Below are 15,068 nucleotides of genomic sequence, written 5' to 3' on the forward strand. Positions count from 1 at the left end.
GCTTCTTCCGGGCCGGTGGTGTATCTCATATCCCATCTTTCCGTTGATCGTCCATCATGGGCGGGGGCGACCCGGGGGTGTGAGTACGCGTTGCGTTGTGGGTGTTGTATGCGGTTGTGTGTATGTGTGTATGTAGGTAAACAGATGTCGAGCCCAACCATTTATTTCCTCTAGGTATGGGCGCTTGTCACCACCAGCCATCTAAATCATCTCACTCTGATGCAGCCCCGTGCGGTATTCGTTTCGGCCCTCCTGCTGCGCCACCTGCGCCTGGACCTGCTGGTACACGACCTGGTTCTGGACGCGGTAATTCATGCCCATGCTGACGGGCGGGTGGGACGGCGGCGGCGGCGGCGGCACGCTCTCGTACGGCGCCCCGCCCACCAACTCGGGCGACTTGATCGACGGCGTGCCCCGGCTGCGGCTGGCCGAGCGCATGCGCTCCGTCGCGCGCGAGATGCGCCCCGCGATGCTGTTGTCGACGCTGCTGCGGCCGCGGTTGTGCCCGTTGCGCGGGTTGGGCGTCGAGATGATGGGCACCGTGGCCTCGCTGACCGGGATCGCCGACGGGATGGGCGGCGGCGGCGGTGGAGGGGGTTGCTGGTGCTGCTGTTGCTGTTGCTGCTGGGGTTGGTATTGTTGCGGGTATAATTGTTGTTGGAGCTGTTGTTGGAGTTGCTGCGGCTGCTGCTGGGATTGCTGCTGATCGTCGTCCATGACGATCTCGATCATGCCCGAGCTGCCGCCGTAGACGACCGGGTTGGCGCCGCCGGCGTGAGGGAGGGGAGCCGGCGGGGGCGGGGGCGGCTGGGCGAGGTGCTGCAGCTCCTTGAGCATGGGCGGGACCGGCGGCGGAGGCGGGGGTGGGATGTTGGCATCATGCGACGGCCTGCGGGCCGGGAATGCATTGGCGTCGTGAGATGGCCTCCGGGTGGGGAAAGCGTTGGCATCATGGGATGGCCTCCGCCCCATGGACATCGAGTTCACGGCCGAGGGCCGCCTGGAATGGCCCTGCGGTTGAACCAGGTCTTGGGGGGGAGCAGACATGGACCTGCCGATCTGGGCTGCGATCCTGGAATGGGCTGGCGGAGGCGGCGTGTACACAGACGACGAGAGTAGCAGAGGGATGTCGTCGGCCTTTTTCTCCTCCCGCTTCTCTTCCACACGATCCGGGGAACGCCTGCTTGGCGATTCCTGCTGCGGTTGTGGCGGCATGGCAGGCGAGGCTTGCGCGAAGGTGGCCGGAATCGGGGGGACGGGGACGTTGTTCCTGGCGCTCGACTCCGAGTCCATGACCAGCCGCATCGCCCTAGGCGTTGCCGGAAGCCCAATGGCCGGCCTGTTTCGGTTCGCATACATGCTCCTCCCGGCGCTGGGGTCCACGCTCGCGCTGCGGAATGGGAGGTCCTCCTTCTTCGGCGGCACATACGTCGTGCTCGGAAGCTCCATAAGCGACGGCAGCGGCGTACCTGTGAGCGGGGCGGGGGTGATCTCGTCAGGATGCATGATCGGCGGCGCCGAGGGTCTCGTTGCGAGGGACTTGCGGCGCGCCTCGAGCTCACGGGCGGCCGCCTCCTTCTTCAGCTGTCTCTCATCCTTGATGACCCTCAGATCGCCCGAGCTGTCAGTAACAAGCTGCATAGGCGCCGGGGTCTGCAACGGAGCAGGAATCTTGCGGCGCGAAGAGGTCTCCGTTCCGGCGTGTGATGTGTTCCGCCGAAGATCCGACTTCTCCTTCTCCCTGGGTGCCTCGCGGGTGGACCATGCGGTCGATCGAACCGACATGGGCGAGGCAGGAACCTCTCCCCTGACCCTGCTCGTGCTCCGGTTGTTTCTGAGGCGGAACCTCTCCTGGTCCTCGAGCGCCTTCCTGTAGTCCTCCTCATCATCCGACCCGTAGTAATGCTGCTGCAGATTCGCCGACATGGGCTGCGGCGAGGATGGCGACCTGTTCGACGGCGGGCCACGGGATACGGAGCGACCACGGAGGTCCAGTGCTGGCGGGACATGGCGCTTGTCGGGGCTGCGCGCGCGGCTCAAGCTGCGGCCGTTCCGGCTGGCGGTGCGGCTCGAAGCCCTCACCCGGGAGCCGTCTCGGTTGGCGTATCCGACTTTCCTTACCGTGCTCGGCTGGCTCGGTGGTTCCATTTCCATTTCGTCGTTGGAAATATCAATCAGCATTTCTTTACCGCCGCCGTGGCTCATCTGGTCGAAGTCCTCCCTCGGCGTCGCCAAGTTGATCAGATCCTCGGGCGACATGGGCACTGGCGATTTCGGTGAGCGCTTGCCGCCCTTGGGGGTGTAGCTCCGGGACGCAGCCCGCCCGCGGTCGTGAGACTTTCCACGGTCGTCCTTGCGTGACCGGCTGGTACCTCGGCCATTGCGGCCATCGCGGCTGCTCTCACGAGCTTGCTTCTTGATCGGCACGACGTCTACGTTGTGGTCATAGTTGTCTAGGCCCTTGCCCTGGTTGCCATGGTATCCACGCTGGCTCCTTGCAACGCTTGACGTTGCCGAGGCGACGCTCACAGAGCTGGCAACAGACCCAGGGCCTCTCCGCCTCGACGGCCAGTGGTAACGGACAGAGGAATTCGCCGATGGTTCGGGTGAAGCGACGTCGTCCGGCAGAGAGTCCCTGAAGGAGGGCAAGGACAAATCAAGACCTTCGGGAATGCGGCTGCGGGAGCCATTCCTCCTGTACTTTCCGCCCTCCATCAAGGCAGCAACGGCCGCGGGGGACGGTGACGGGGGCGGGTGCCCCTTACCCGTGTTCTTCATCAATCTTGGGCTAGCAGTATTCGGTCTCGTGAGCTCGAGCTTTCTGATGGCGGTATCCTGAACTTCCATCGACTGGAACGCGTTGGCATAAGGGTCTCCCTCCTGCCGCGTTATGGCAGTCAGCAGATCGCGCTGGGCCGAGTCAGGGGCTTCACCGATCGAAGGCAAGCGTTGGCGGCCAAATCCTTGCACAGGGCGAGCAGATGCCGGGGTGTTGAACTGGCTCTGATTTCCTCGCAATATGGCAGTCGCGGGGTCAGCGCCGCCGGGAGAGAGCGCCGTTTCCATGATGGGCGTCGCTGCAGCGGCGATGGGAGTCTTGCCGTCGTCGATGTTTGCGAGTAGCCTGTTTTTCGCGTGCGGGTCGAAAGAAGTGATCAGTTTCAGCGCCGAATTCTTTGCGATACTCCTCTGCGGCCCGTGGTTCATAACCGGAGGCGAGAGCGGAGGGCTGAGCAGCTCGGGAACCGTTTGCGTGATGCTGGGGAAAGTGAGCTGCTGGGCGGATGGGGAGGACCAAGGCTCGGTCGATTCGCGGCCAGTGCAAGCAAAGCAACGGATAGCCAGTTGCTGTTGGCCGTGTTGCACCGCCCACTCGCCCCATTTCTTGACAATCTGTTCCTGCCGCTCCCATGCTGCCGGGAAGAAGAGACATGTGAGGACGAGAGCCTCCATGTACCTCTTATGCGAAACGTAGATCTCGACCGCATCGTTGTGGTCGCCCATGCCAACCATGATTGTCGCAGCAGCGTGGACATCCCCGCTCTCGAGCAACCGCTGCACATAAGCACGACCCAGCTTGTGCTGGGATGCCTGTCCACCAATGCCGCTCAGTGCCAGAAGCATCCAGTCTGACGAGGTCATGTTCTCGGACCCCATCGCCATGATGTCGGTGTTGATATCGCCCAGCCACTTCGCCAGCAGAATGCGGTTCGTCGAGCCAAGAGGGTGACGGGACATCTCGTCCCGGACCAATTCGTCAATGTCCTTGTGCCATCCAAAAATGGTACTAAGCATCTGCCGCCGCAGGTCATCGTTTGTCAGGCGGCTGTGGTCGCTGGTGAATGGCGCCTTATATGGCACATCTGCGAGACGGCTCTTGGTGAACTTGAACAAATCGACGACCCGTGACTCTTCAGGGCTGCGTGGCACCTCGTTGCGTAGTCTTGATGGCTTGCGGGCGGGGCGGTAGTGCGAGCTCCCCATCGAAATCGAGCTAGTTGTCGACATTGATTCCCTTTCTCTCCTTTCACGGGGCTGGGTGACGCCCGAACGAAGCGACGAGCCGGCCGAGATGTAAGTGTTCTCTGTCATACCCCGCGACACGGTGGAAGCTGGATACCGCCGGGCCGCCGTTTGGGATGTGGATGATGAAATTGAGACGGTTGACCGGGAGATGTTCGAAGCCGGGGTGGTAGGACGATATTGTTCGGTGTCCGACTCGCTTTGCAGATACCGGGCTAAAGGCGACCTCCCATCCTCTTCTTGATCGGACATATCGGTTGGGCGGAATGTAATTTGTACCTGGGATTCCGACTCGGATACATTACCGGGTTGGCTCTTTTCCTCCGCCTCGAGCGAAATAGGGGGTGATGGTGGGAGCAGATTTGCAGGGTGTTGTACGTTCTGGACCAACATGGCTGGCGCGTTGAGGTCAAATTGCTGGACCGTGTTGTTAGCTCCAAGTGTAAAAAGCGTGCCGGAAGGGCCGTAGACAGCCAGGCCGCGGATGGTCTCGAGAGTCGGGATCGTATCGTAGGTTACGTGCTTGGTCCGCACGTCCCATGAGATCGTTTCACTGTGCATGTTTAGCGTTTTGATCCATCACATCTCGGCCTCCCATCGGCACTCACGCTTCTGAGTGTTGAATAATCCGGCCGTTCTTGGACCAGCCCATCCAGTTGGGACCCGTCAGGTAGTTTTCCGTCCTCTTCAAAATACGGACGATCTTGGCCGGGTCATCGGCGTTGTAAGCCTTGGACACGCTCCAAACACGGAGGTCGCCATCGTTCGTCTGCACGGACAGCATGTCCGATTTTGACCGAGAGGATGAGGCATGCCATGATAGGGTCACGATCGGGGATGGCCCCCTTGATGTTGTGAGGTTGTGGAGGATTGTGAACCTTGGCTGAAGAGTCGCGATCAAGAGCGACCCGTTTTGGTAGCTGTACCTTTGTGTCAGCCTCAAGTCACATATCGAGGGGCGGCCATTTGAACGTACCCAATGGCGAACGTCCTGCAGTCGGCTGCTGGTGAGATGGCCGTGATGGCGATCTGATCAATCGTCCTCGCGGAGAGGTGCTCTGACGTTGTGGGCTCGAATAATATCACATTGCCTTGCGAGTTGCCTGGGATCCCGTCAGCCAAGCGCTCACAGCAGGAAGCCGTAGCACGTCGCACTCACCAAAGGCGACATTCCCGTTTCGCATCCAAGATGCACATGTGAGATTCTCATACGACGCAAACCTGGCGACCTCGTCTCCTGTCAAGAGATCCCACACAATGGCCGTCTGCCCCACGTCGTAGCTGACCACTAATCTTCCTGCTCCAATGTCGCTGTGGTTGTCGATGGCTAGTAACTGCACCTCCTCTGCGTGTCGCGTGAATCACCTCTCTATCGCTAGCGTGTCGTAGTGGCAGCACACTACCGAGGTCCCCTGGGCATAGAGGAACATGGACGCCGTGGCGGCGCACGGGTCGAAGTAGCGTGTGGCATTAAGGGTGTTGTTTGGCGTCGCCATGGCGTAGCCGTGCATGTGGGCGGCCCTTCCTTTCTCATGGGTGGCGGTGCTTGAACCAGCACGGCTCCGGGAACTATGAAGGCCGGCAGCAGACATGGTGGGCAACGGGGGGACTAGATAAGTCCTCGGTCTTTCTGAATCACGGGACTACCAAGAGCCACCTGCTTGTATATTAGTCGGCTGCTTGCATTGCAGGGGGGGGAACCATCCGACGCCGGTCTGGCGCGCGAGAGTAGCCGCCTGTAATCGACAGTAAAGTCTCTCGCATCATCACGCGGTAGGGCAGCCGGCGACGCACGGGGAACGACGAGCATAGAAACAAAGAACAACATACCGACCGATCAGTAGGTAAGTAGCACGCGCCAGAGATGGGGCGGCGAACTAGGGCGAGCAGCGAGGCTACACAATCCGAACCCCAACCATCACATGGGACAATGTCTCCCGCTGTCAGTTCCCGTAATCGGTACGTTCCTCCACGTTCCGTGAACCTACGAAAGCCGAGCTCTCAAGGTATCCCGCCGCATGTGTAGACGAGTTGGCGCAGATGTAAGTGATCGCCACGGCTGTCGTGCTTAGGGATGCCAGTGCAGCCGAGGACGAGGTGTCTCTGTGGTGACGGGATGTCCGGCGCGAAGGAGGGTGCTGGTGGTGGGCACGTTGTAGCAGGGGAAGTCGGGAGGAGGAAGCGAATTCGAGACGAGGGTTGGAAAGGTATTGGGTCGGCCGCACGGTTGCACCGGGGTTGTTTCTTCTCGGGGGGCTAAGGGAACCAGATGCCGCCGCAGACGCAGGGGAGGGGGGAGTGTGCGGGCTGGCCTGTACGGGGGCGGCAAAGATAAGTCTACCGGCCTCGCCTCACGGACGGAACCTTGTAAGGGGGCCGTCAAGTGCGCTCGGCGCTTGTGGTGCGGCAAAAGAGACCTTGGGCGGGTAGGTGAGCGGCTTCGATAACAGCGGCAGAGAGGGTGAAGTCGCCGTCCGAGGTAAGGTAGCGTATAAGTCTGGGACGGCCGAAACTGCGCCCCCTAATTACCGCGCTGGTTCTTGCTGGTTCTTTTTTACCGCTCTGGCGCATGCACAATGTGCGTCAACGAGAGAATAGGGTTGCAGAAACCTTGGGGAGGGCAAGTGGGAGAGGGAAAGACAAGTACACTGTTGCCACGAGGGTGTGCCGGAAAATAAGACGACCCTAGCCATCGTAGGCGCTTAAATCGGATGGGGCTCGACCGGCGACTGGGCAAGGCGCCATGGGGCACATATAAAATGAGAATGCCTGTTCCTGCTCCCTCCTGCGTGCTGTTCGGGTTCCTCACTGCCTCCTCTTCGCTTGCACCCCATTGCGCGAATCTGGGAGCAGATGCGGGCCGACCAGGGCCAAGGGGGGTGTTCTGTGGTCCCGCGGGGGCTGCAGGGAAAGGCAGATGGCAAGATGCGCATTGACTAGGGCGGGACTAGCAACCGGGGTGTTCTGCGAGTAGAAACGCGGCTTGCGGCTGGGCTGGACGAGACCCCGGTCTGCAGGAGCAGAGAGTGACTTCGATCTGTCCCCATCACTGGTGGGAAGCACAGGAGGCCGGACTCGAACAGTGCTTTGCAGCGGTCCGCATCAACCGTGGTTGGTTTGCAGCATCCGCCGTACATGGTACATCCAATATTTGCCATAATTAGGTCGCTGCTGCTGGTTTGGCCGTTGACCGTCACTCGAACCCGCTGCCGGGTTTTGGGCGTCGCTGCTGACGAGCCCGCATGACCTTTTTTCCCTCACAGCTGGAGAGGAAGAGGCGGATTGCTGGCCGTCTTGCCTCACCTATTCGTGGCAGTTACTGGGTCAACGTCATGGGCTGAGAGGGAGAGCGTGGCCCTGAGGCCGCCTCGGTGCCGAGAGGCCGGGTGCGCCGAACGAACTCCACGATGACAACGTGGCCCGGGGGCGACCAAGTACGTATGTATGTACGAATACTCAGGCTGTCTGAATTGCGAATTGGGCAGCGGTCATGGCGCTGGCATGTCCCGTTGCGGCCCGTCTGTGTGCTCGAAGTTGCCGTCCTCGTCGTAGCGCAAGAGAGATGAACTCCAGGAACCTGAGCGGTACCTTACCTGTGAGGTTGCAACGATCTGCAGGCGGGAACTCTGCCCCGCAGCAGCTGTGCCGTCCATCATCGGGGAAGCACGCAAAAGTGCACCTTTTTGCTCTTTTCCTTTTTCCTTCTTTTTCGTTTGTGTTGTCAATTTTTTGTGATTTTCGCAATTGTTGCCCTGTATCCCGATATGCAGGTCGGTGGATTTCGGGTCAGATGCCGCCCTCGAGCAACTTCCGTCCCGTCTCACCCTTCCGTCTGAATCGTGGGTTGTTCCTCGAATTTGCAACCCCGAGATTCACGATGTGTGGTTGGTTGTGGAGTGGGGGAGCGACAAGAATTGGCGGCGGGGAGAAGTGGGGAACCACACCTGAGGGCAAGGGTCCTAAGCGCCTTGTCTGGCGATTGGCCGGTAAATCCCTGTTATGCAGCCAATCACGGCTGCTATCACCGTGCTCGCAGGGATCCAGTCGCTTTCCCACCCTCAACCTTTCGAAACGTCCCTGCCGTATTATCCTATTGTTCGTCACTCGACTCGTCGAGTCCTTCAAAGGATGGGGGACAATGGGACCAGCTGAAACCAGTCATGAAGCCAGTCGCAGTTGGCATTTGATATTGCCTCCGAATCTCCGGGATTTTGCAACCAACCCCATGGTGCCCCTGAAAACAAAGGGGTTCTGCGATTTGCGTGGACAGATTATTACATCTGTGGACTGTTAGATGTTTACCCGTATTTTACAGAATCACACTCCCTAACCTGGAAACGGGCACTCGATCAAACCTGGAACTTGGACTGGCACGAGGAGCACGACTGGGCACTGGACACTCTGAACGTCAGCTTCAAGTTCGAGTCATTAAAAACCCCGCTCTCCTTCCCGGCTTGTCCCGCTTCAAGTCGAGCTGGCAATCACGACACAGCAGACCGTCTTTTTGCCAAAATCCATGCGGTGAAGCCCGAACTTCGGCGTTGAGCTTACCAGCGGTGCTGTTTGAATACGAATCTCCTGCGGCTTCTGAAACCCCCAAACTCTGGTGTATGTATGTGCGACACCCCACCATACCGGGCTGCAGCTGCACCCACTTTACCTGAGAATTGCAGATTAAGTCGCAGACCTACTTGGTACACTCAACGGTCGGCCACATTCGAGGGAGAGGCCCTCACTCATGGTCGGGCCAGATGAATTTGGGGGTTTTGTCAATGCACAACACCGCTTTCCAATCACATCAGAACAACACGTGCCCCCGGATCTCTCCCGATGGCTTCGGTGCATCCGTCCGAACTAACGGTCATGCAGCTGCGAGACTTGATTCGCTTGGGCCATTGTTTCAGATGCGCCCATCGCAGTCGGCGCTACTCAAATCATCTCATCCATACATACTACACAAACACTCACCCGTTGCTCAACAATGGCCGCTGCCATTCATGATAAGTTATAAGTGACCAGTTCGCCCCCCAAACCAATCCCCGCATCGCCGAGCGGTCCGCCAATGGAGATGCCGAAATGAGGAGGAAATTCGACCAGATGCAGGCACGGCGCACTCGCAGGCGATGAAACCCAAAGCAGCACTTCCGGTTGGGTTACGCTGGGCCCTCGGGTTTTCCTGGTGACCCCCATCGATCTCCATATCCAGCCATGCATCACGATAGCATCTGCGTTCATACCCACCCCGCAAAGCCTCGACGGGATAGGATAGGGCGGGCGCCCCCCGCCCCCGCGGCCACGAGCTGTGGCCGGGCTGCAAGGTCATGCTTCTTGACACGGCGGCCAGGCGGCCACGTTGAGAGGCCCATACCCGACCGCTGGGACCGGTGGCCCTGTGGTGGCCCTGTGTGGTTGGAAAATCGTGCCTGTGTGGCCCTCTGCGTCGCGGTTGCGCCGCCCTCCCGTCATCGACCAAGAAGAGCCAGTCGTCGCGCGCCGTCCCTGACATGGCCGTATATGCTGTCAGACGTCAGACTAAAGTGGTTGCATATGCCCTGGGCACCGCAAACGAGCCAAATGTCACGTCACCCCATCTGCGTCACGGTTGTTCTGGAAGGCCCACGGCGTCGTCACCCGGCGGTAGCGGTGGAAAGGGGAGCTTGGGTCTCGGCATCTTCGTTGTCGTCCAGCGTTGGACAGCGTGGGGTTTGTCCCGCGACGTGCACTTCCGGAACCCCGGATGTCACCGCCGGCCGTCGCTCGCATTACCTAGGTAGGGATCTAGAGCGGTCAGAAGGGGAGAGGATCGTAGTATATCGAAATATGCATAGTACATGACTTACAAATAACTCAATTGACCTTCTCTCCCCGGGCAGAGTCTCTCGGCTGCGATATGAGTGATGTCAAAACTGTCAATGGTGTCCCGATCTGGTCTTGCAATCTCAAATTTTGATGGACCGGGGAGGGCCCGAAGGTCAAAGCGGAACCGGCGGGAGGGGAGCTTTGGCCTCTTCCCTCCCCGCATGCAGGCAAGGAAAGATGGGCGGGGCCGGCGGCAGCTTCCTTTTCATCCCATGTCAAGCGCAAGGATTCAAGGGTTTTCCTTGCACTGTTTCTTCAGCACATCAAACATCACATCCCATCCGCCTCGCCTCGTCTGTCAGTGAAGCTTGTTGGTTCGGCTGACTGCAACGGGATGACGGGGGAAAAAATAACTAATTATCGTCATGCTTGGACCGTGGCGGCCCGCGGGGGCACGGTGACCTTGCGCATCGCAATCTAAACGCACCACACACCAACATAGCATCAGCATTGCTTTCCCGGACTCCTGCTCTTGGATACAACGCAACGCAACCACTCACACAAGGTCGTGGCCGAGCTCGGGGTTCTCAGCCATCCCATTTGAGTTTCTCAGACTCGGACCGAGCAAGAGTTCTCCGCCATTGGCCTCTTCCCCGCCTTGGTTGAGAGAAAATCTCGAACTGGCTCCTTCCTCTGCAGGATCTCGCAAAATAACGTTACCCGTAATCGTGCAATTGGGTATCACACCACCTCCGCCGAGCTGACAAACACAGGACCTCGGGCACACCTACCAGGGAAGTTCTGCCGCTTGTCATCCACAGGCGCATGCAGTGCGAGCCGTGCAGTGCAGCATGGATCATGCAAACCCATCATGAACAACACCCCCCAATTCAACCAATTCGAGGGCACCTCGCATCGCATGAACATCAATATGAACGAATGAACTCGAAGACCTGCAGCCCGGTCTCGGGTCCCTCATCCCTCACCTCCCTTCGTACTATGTATTTCCACCGGCCAGTGGTTGTGCTACGAAGTCAAGCCCCAAAGAGCCACGCCTCGGCGCCTCAATCGTCGCCTCATCCTCTCAGTCTCGAGTCCGCATTGTCTGCTTTGGTCCACTTACAGCTTCACCGCTCGCCCTGTCTCACCCCCTCCTCAGTACAGACGACAACTCACCTACCGAGGAACGTGACGACGAAGCGCGCATGTGCAGCTCGCCGCCAACACTCCGGACCGGAAATGCGCTTTCTCTTCCCCCAAACTCCTGCTCGTAGCCGACGACCGGGTGCCGGCTCCGGTTTGGTGGGGATCAACTTTTGTTCAACAATGACGGAGAAGAGAAGTGGGTTGTGAAAAGGCCCATCGTGATTCGACCAGGACAGCCTGCGGCGTCCATTGGCTCTTCTTGTGTGCTCTGCGCGGAAAGTCGACTGCATGCCGGCGGATCACACAAGTCGAAAAAGGGTCCGATTTAAACGCCAAGCAAGGTGACATGCCGCCACCGGACTCGATCACGCTGATGCGATTGATCACGGGCTTTCCGTCGGCACTTCATTATTGAAGGATTCTACTAGTGGATTGGATGTTTTCTGTCTTCCTTCTATCCCCGGCACCGTCGACAACAAAGTCTAGCATGGTTTACTCGTCTCTTCTCGCGTTAACTAAGCAACATCTCGTTCCGGACATCCGTGCGCATTGGTCTTATCTGCTGAACCCTGCGTAGTAGTACGGCCGTTGCCCTTGATTCTCGTCAATCTTAAGAAGCATGAGACGATATCATGGCTTCCGCCTGTTGAGCCCTGCCGGCCGTGCTAGTGGGCCGACCTCGAACCCACCCGGCCGCGGTCAACGAGAACTCCGGGGAAGAGACGCAGATGCAGAGATGATCGTCACGGCTTATCCGTTGTTGGCGCCAACAAAGGCTCCTGATCCCTGCCAGCATTGGCAACGGCCAGGACACAGGACCAAAAGGACCATGTTGGTTTGCGCCCTAAACCGAAAGAGACGGCGAGTTCCAAGTTGATCGCGCCTCCGGCCTGGATCGGGCCGCATGCCCATCACACGCTAAGCCTGAGAGCTGAGCTGAGGCTCATATCACGATCGAAGGTGGCAAAAGTTCCTTCCAACACCGGTAACCACTTCATCACATGTTCCGAGAGTCTCCGCAATCAGCTTGGGATGATCACCACATGGAGTACTCGTCGCCTCAGCCCTCAAAAGGCGACCGAGGTCATGGAATACCCTCGCCGGTCTCCTGCGTCTTACTCGGGGGAAACGGAGATGAGATGCTCGCTAAAGGTGACGAGAACACAAGGGACTCCACTCGTTGCCGCCTGACCCTTTGTTAAATCAAATAAGGGCTTGCCGGGCATATATGGTTGTTCGGTCACGGATGGGCACTTGGACTTGACCATCAAGAGATCACCATGTGACCAGCACATCATAGACCGGAGACAAGGAGTTGACGAGGGGATAGGGCCGAATCTAAAACAGAAGCGGCGAATGTATGCTTCGCTGGGATAGGGACTGCTCGCCTGAAGTCGACGATGAGTTGTGACGAACCACCAACGACGAGCTTCGAGGGAGGTGTCTTGCCATCGAACTCGGGCTCCCCGAACTGCTACCATATCATCTGCCGTGTCCCATACTATTGTACCTTCGGAGTCGCGGACCAAGAGTCCATGGCGTAGAGAAGTGTTTCCTGCGAGCTGTGATACCGAGTCGAGTCTGCTCCGCCTAGTGTTGTATACCCCAGATATTGAGTTCCAGTTTCGGTCATTCAAGTATCCAACTTGTCATCGGATGCAGGAATATATGGTACGTATAGTTGTGGGGCAGACCTCACTACTCGGGCTGTCTAAAGTAATGGAGGCAGGAGACCATGGCCCTGGTGGCGACCACAGTCAGTCCGCGATGCCCAGGGAAGAACGCGATGACAAGGTCAAGGTACTGGCGCTCCCTTTCACGCCAGACCTCACAAATTCAACGCGATAGTAGACCGAATTTTCCTCTTCTACGGCCTTCTGATGGGCGTTTTGACAGTAGTGACGTAGAGCTCCCATCGCCACCCCCGTGTCCCCACTTCAACATGATCAAGACTATCTAGTTAGGATGCTAATTAGGATGGGTAGCAAGCAAATCTTGGCTTATGCTTCTGATATTACAGGTATCAATACATTCGGCTCATGATATACATATATAGTTATATCATTCTCTTCATGTTCCTTGTTTCGGTATCGTACTCCGTGATGCAGATGACCGGGCAGTCCTCATCCCAGCTTCGGCTAGGAACTTGCGAGACAGAGTTGAGTCTACGATGACGACCTAAGATACTGAAGGTACCGACAAAAGAATCGCAGCCCATATTCTAATCGTTGTGTCGTTGGTGATACTCCTCTTGGCTAGAACGTCGAGGTTCACTCGCTGTTAATGGCGCTGTGGTGGCCAGATGACTCGAGAATAATTACCGATAGGGCATACGAGAACTTACAGAAAACGCATGGCTGCGTCGAGAAGAATATCGAGGCTCTGTCGAGTGTTCTTTTACTCACACTGCGTCGTCTACGTAGGCAGGGAACACGTCAAGGCATCGGGCTGGTCTGTTTAGTGGTGAGGCTCGCGGATGGTGACTCATCGGTCTCTTTGCGAAGGTGTTGTCTGAGGGGGGGTTATCTAATCCCGTTCATACGTAGGCGGCTATTATCAGCGGCAGTGCCGTTCTATAAGGCTAGTGTTGGCTACTTGGGGGGGTCTTCTTCAGTTGAGGTATCTGGATCTAGCTGCATGATAGTGATATGGGTGTGGAGCTTCAACTCAAGATGCCCTGTGAATAAAGGTGTACCACGGCACTGACATTACCTTCCCTCTCGTCGGAGTCAAGGCACCGTCCGTGCTGTACGCAACTCCGCCCGGGACCGTATCCGGCTGCCTGCCGTAAGAGGGACAACGGGCGAGAGTCACGAGGATTGAAAGGCACTGTTCCGCGCCCCAACACCTCCTTCAATTCTTCCTTGGACGATTATTTCCTTGCCATATTCTTCTTATGAGGGAAAAAGGCGTACTAGGTGAGTGTTGGTCGCCGCAAGAAGAGCCACAAAAGCCTCCTCGGGGGGGGGGGGGGGTGAAACGAGCCAGAACCTCCGTCCTACTTTCAAGATACTTGGAGGACAATACAAGTCCGGCACATGTAGATAGTGATCTCGCCCCTCATCCCCCCGAAAACCCCAAACTCGACGGGATTTCATCTGTTTTCATGCACTTTCCGAAGATTCCGGTCGTAACATTCGGGAGCTGGGCTGCTACCACATCAAACACCAAGCTCTAGTTCAGAGTAGGGGGTGGGAAAGCACGTTACAAACCGGGTTATTGAGAAAGAACATGGGCCACCCTACCGTTAACTCAACAACACCATGCTTCGGCAAAGCGCTGGCGAGAGGTCTTGGCTGGAAGAAGCGGAAAAAGTGACTCCACCAATGAAGATGGCAATGAATTAACAACTCGCTGTATCAGGAAACAAGGTGCACCTCCTATCATGTTAGTTATCTCCGTCGCCAAAAAAGGATACCGTTCTTAGATACGGTGTCCTATATTGTGGTATATTGACTGAAATTCCCGTCTCCTGGAGTTGTTGGCGTTGTGGACCCGGCGCGGTTCTCAACAAGAAAGGGTAGAGGCACTCGGGAAGAAGCGCGCGTCTGCGGCTAGCTTGAAATGTCCTAACTTGATCGCTTGTCAGGCACTGGAGAGAGCCAGAGATAAACGCAGAGGTCAAGTGGGGAGTGCAGATGGCGGAACAATCACGGGCGAGGAGGACGTTGAAGCTGATGGCAACCATCGGATTGAGACTATCTACTACACTAGCTAATATCTATCACAGAGAACCAAGCCCTGAGCAATCATCCCAACTCTTACTCCATGCTGCTCTCGGCAGCTAACCATCAATACAAAACGGGGTATCAGCACGTACAAAAAAGTAGGGGTATCCAAACCGAAACAGCAAAAATCAGAAAGTGAAAAAAACAAAAACTCCAGATGATGATGATCCCAAATGCCAATGTTCGTTCCAGTGTGTACTGAACCCGTGTGTAAGTGCAAATGACCGCCAACTTTTTGATAGCCCCCGTGGTATGTTGTGCAACCCGCTTTGTTCCCAATTCCTGAAAATGCTTCAAATGCTCAGATGCCGCTTTGGTCCCGTAGGATAGACAATAGAAAAAGTAAGACAAAACAGATATTAAAAAAAGTTG

The 15,068-nt window shown here is 57.3% G+C and overlaps 2 protein-coding genes across 2 annotated transcripts; one reads left to right on the forward strand and one right to left on the reverse strand.

Annotated features, from left to right (window-relative positions):
* Positions 1-118: 118 nt before the first annotated feature.
* B0H64DRAFT_457936 (uncharacterized protein) lies at positions 119-5,615 on the reverse strand (the record flags this gene model as incomplete). The annotated part of the gene is made up of 5 exons (XM_062807398.1): positions 119-4,576; positions 4,632-4,943; positions 5,000-5,126; positions 5,183-5,334; positions 5,389-5,615. 5 exons carry the CDS (start codon positions 5,613-5,615, stop codon positions 202-204), a joined length of 5,193 nt encoding a protein of 1,730 aa, XP_062661139.1. The 3' UTR covers positions 119-201.
* A 3,413-nt stretch (positions 5,616-9,028) lies between these two features.
* On the forward strand, positions 9,029-10,253 carry B0H64DRAFT_128293 (uncharacterized protein). Its single transcript, XM_062798082.1, has one exon. The coding sequence runs from the start codon at positions 9,232-9,234 to the stop codon at positions 9,856-9,858; it is 627 nt and encodes a 208-aa protein (XP_062661140.1). The 5' UTR covers positions 9,029-9,231; the 3' UTR covers positions 9,859-10,253.
* Positions 10,254-15,068: the final 4,815 nt, after the last annotated feature.

The sequence above is a fragment of the Chaetomium fimeti genome (assembly GCF_033439085.1).
Source record: "Chaetomium fimeti strain CBS 168.71 chromosome Unknown B0H64scaffold_3, whole genome shotgun sequence".
Taxonomy (NCBI): domain Eukaryota; kingdom Fungi; phylum Ascomycota; class Sordariomycetes; order Sordariales; family Chaetomiaceae; genus Chaetomium; species Chaetomium fimeti.